Source organism: Trichoplax adhaerens, genomic scaffold, assembly GCF_000150275.1.
Source record: "Trichoplax adhaerens TRIADscaffold_11 genomic scaffold, whole genome shotgun sequence".
NCBI classification, from domain to species: domain Eukaryota; kingdom Metazoa; phylum Placozoa; class Uniplacotomia; order Trichoplacea; family Trichoplacidae; genus Trichoplax; species Trichoplax adhaerens.
In genome coordinates this window covers 484,582-486,603 of record NW_002060953.1, presented here as the reverse complement: position 1 = coordinate 486,603, position 2,022 = coordinate 484,582, and the positions used below count along the sequence as shown (strand labels likewise).

Below are 2,022 nucleotides of genomic sequence, written 5' to 3'. Positions count from 1 at the left end.
AGCTTACTGTTACGCAATTTTTTCGATTGGATTAGCTCGTTAATAAACTAATTGAAGAGATTTCACTGTATCTTGCGACATCTAAATTATCTCAGTTGTTGTTTATTTTATATTAATACTAGCGAGTTTTAATTTAGAACGGAAATTTAGATTTAAATTGATCTAATCTAAAATCTAGCAACATTGCGCACATTATTCATTGGATCGGAAGACTAAACTGGCGTCGATTGAATCCTTACTAGCTTAAATCTATAGATCAAAGATCGTATTGCGATATTATCCGAGAATTCCTAATTACGGTAAAGTGCCTATATGCTCATAAATTAGTGTAAAATTCCGCTGATTACCTGGATAACTATACAAAATAATTAATTAAATTTCTATACTTCACTGGTATTAATTAAATAGCTTCGCCGTTAATTTCTATTACTATCTACAAGTATGCTATCGTCCAGGATTTAATCTAAAATATAATTTTGCTAATACATTAAAAATTTACCTTAAATAATATATGTTGAGTCACTGACTACTTTTATTCTTTTTATGGTATTAATTACATCATATTTTATTCATACTTTTAGTTATCGAAATACGAGTTTACTGTGATCGTTCGCCTCTTTCAAGCGCTATGGCAGCCTTAAATCTCACTTTTAATTTCGAATTGATGAATAGTAGCGAGATATTAAATGATACTTGCCTTAATTGTACTGTAGTCCCAAATCGAAATCTTCGAGCCCAGCTGTATCTTACGGCATTCATTTCTTTCATTGGCATCGGTCTCAATCTTGCTATCTGTTACGCCATTAGGAAGAAGAAATTAATCAGCTCTTCCATCTATACTTTTATTTTCAGTATCAGTATATCTGATATTATTACTTTGTTCGGTTTAATCCTTAATGCATTCGTAAACGTTCAACCTGGCCAAGCTACCATAATACACCATATTGTTTGTAAGTGTTCAACATTTTTATCAAGCATGAGCTTTACTGTTTCTGTTATGTGCTTAGCAGCTTTGGCAATCGATCGTTACTATATTATGCTTGATAAACAAATTTATAAGGCATCATTAAGAGGAAATTCACGAAATAAAATAGTAATAGCACTCATCTGGATTTATGCGGCTGCAACCAATAGTCCTCAACTTCATTTAGTACAAGTTACTGTTAATGGCACTTGTGACGTTTACTATTATGGCGATAATTATAATCTACCCTATTTTGTAACTGTTTTAATATTGAATTTTTATATTCCTGTAGTAGTTATGATCATAACTTATAGAAAAATCATCTTACGCTTAAAAGTACCTATGGTGAACAGTCATCTAGATACTTCTTCTTCTTCCCATAGAGATAATATTCAAGTGAATCGTAGGCGTACAATATCTACTATTAAAATGATTGTTGTTGCTACTGTAGTCTATATGATCACATCTCTTCCAGTACCTGTTATTATGGTAGCTGCTGCTGCCAAAAAAATCACAGTAATAGAATTACGCCAAAATGCTCATCCCGCTTTATCCGCATTGATTACAGTTGGCTTATCGATTTCAGTCATTTGCTGTATACAAAATCCGATCATATATTTAATATTTAATAGCACATTACGAAGCGCTTTACCAAAATGGTGCCGCTGTTGTCATTGCTGTAGTAAATATGACGATGAAGGCAATACAATAATTATCCAAGTCAGTACACAACAACAAAATTTTCCTTCTACGAAAGTCTAACGATATCTAATATAAAAGGATAAAAAGAACGACGAATCCTGGGAAAATGACCGTTACCTTCCAGGATCTATCTTGGACAGAGATGACTAAAAGAAAATGTCTTAAACAGTGTAGATTAAAATTACTGTAATTAGCTGAAATCAAAACATACAGAAATTTCTAATAATGCTAATCTCCTGACGTCGTATTGCATCACTATCAGTTATGCTTTCTCTTGATTTATTGATCGGAAACGATTCTATCAACGATGTCAATTTGACCACTTTAATAATAATTTAAGACCATAAGCCTGTAAT

The 2,022-nt window shown here is 32.0% G+C and overlaps 1 protein-coding gene across 1 annotated transcript; it reads left to right on the top strand.

Annotated features, from left to right (window-relative positions):
- Window positions 1–976: 976 nt before the first annotated feature.
- On the top strand, window positions 977–1,816 carry TRIADDRAFT_59455 (uncharacterized protein; the record flags this gene model as incomplete). Its single annotated transcript, XM_002115551.1, has 2 exons — window positions 977–1,684; window positions 1,745–1,816. 2 exons carry the CDS (start codon window positions 977–979, stop codon window positions 1,814–1,816), a joined length of 780 nt encoding a protein of 259 aa, XP_002115587.1.
- Between the last annotated feature and the right edge of the window lie 206 nt (window positions 1,817–2,022).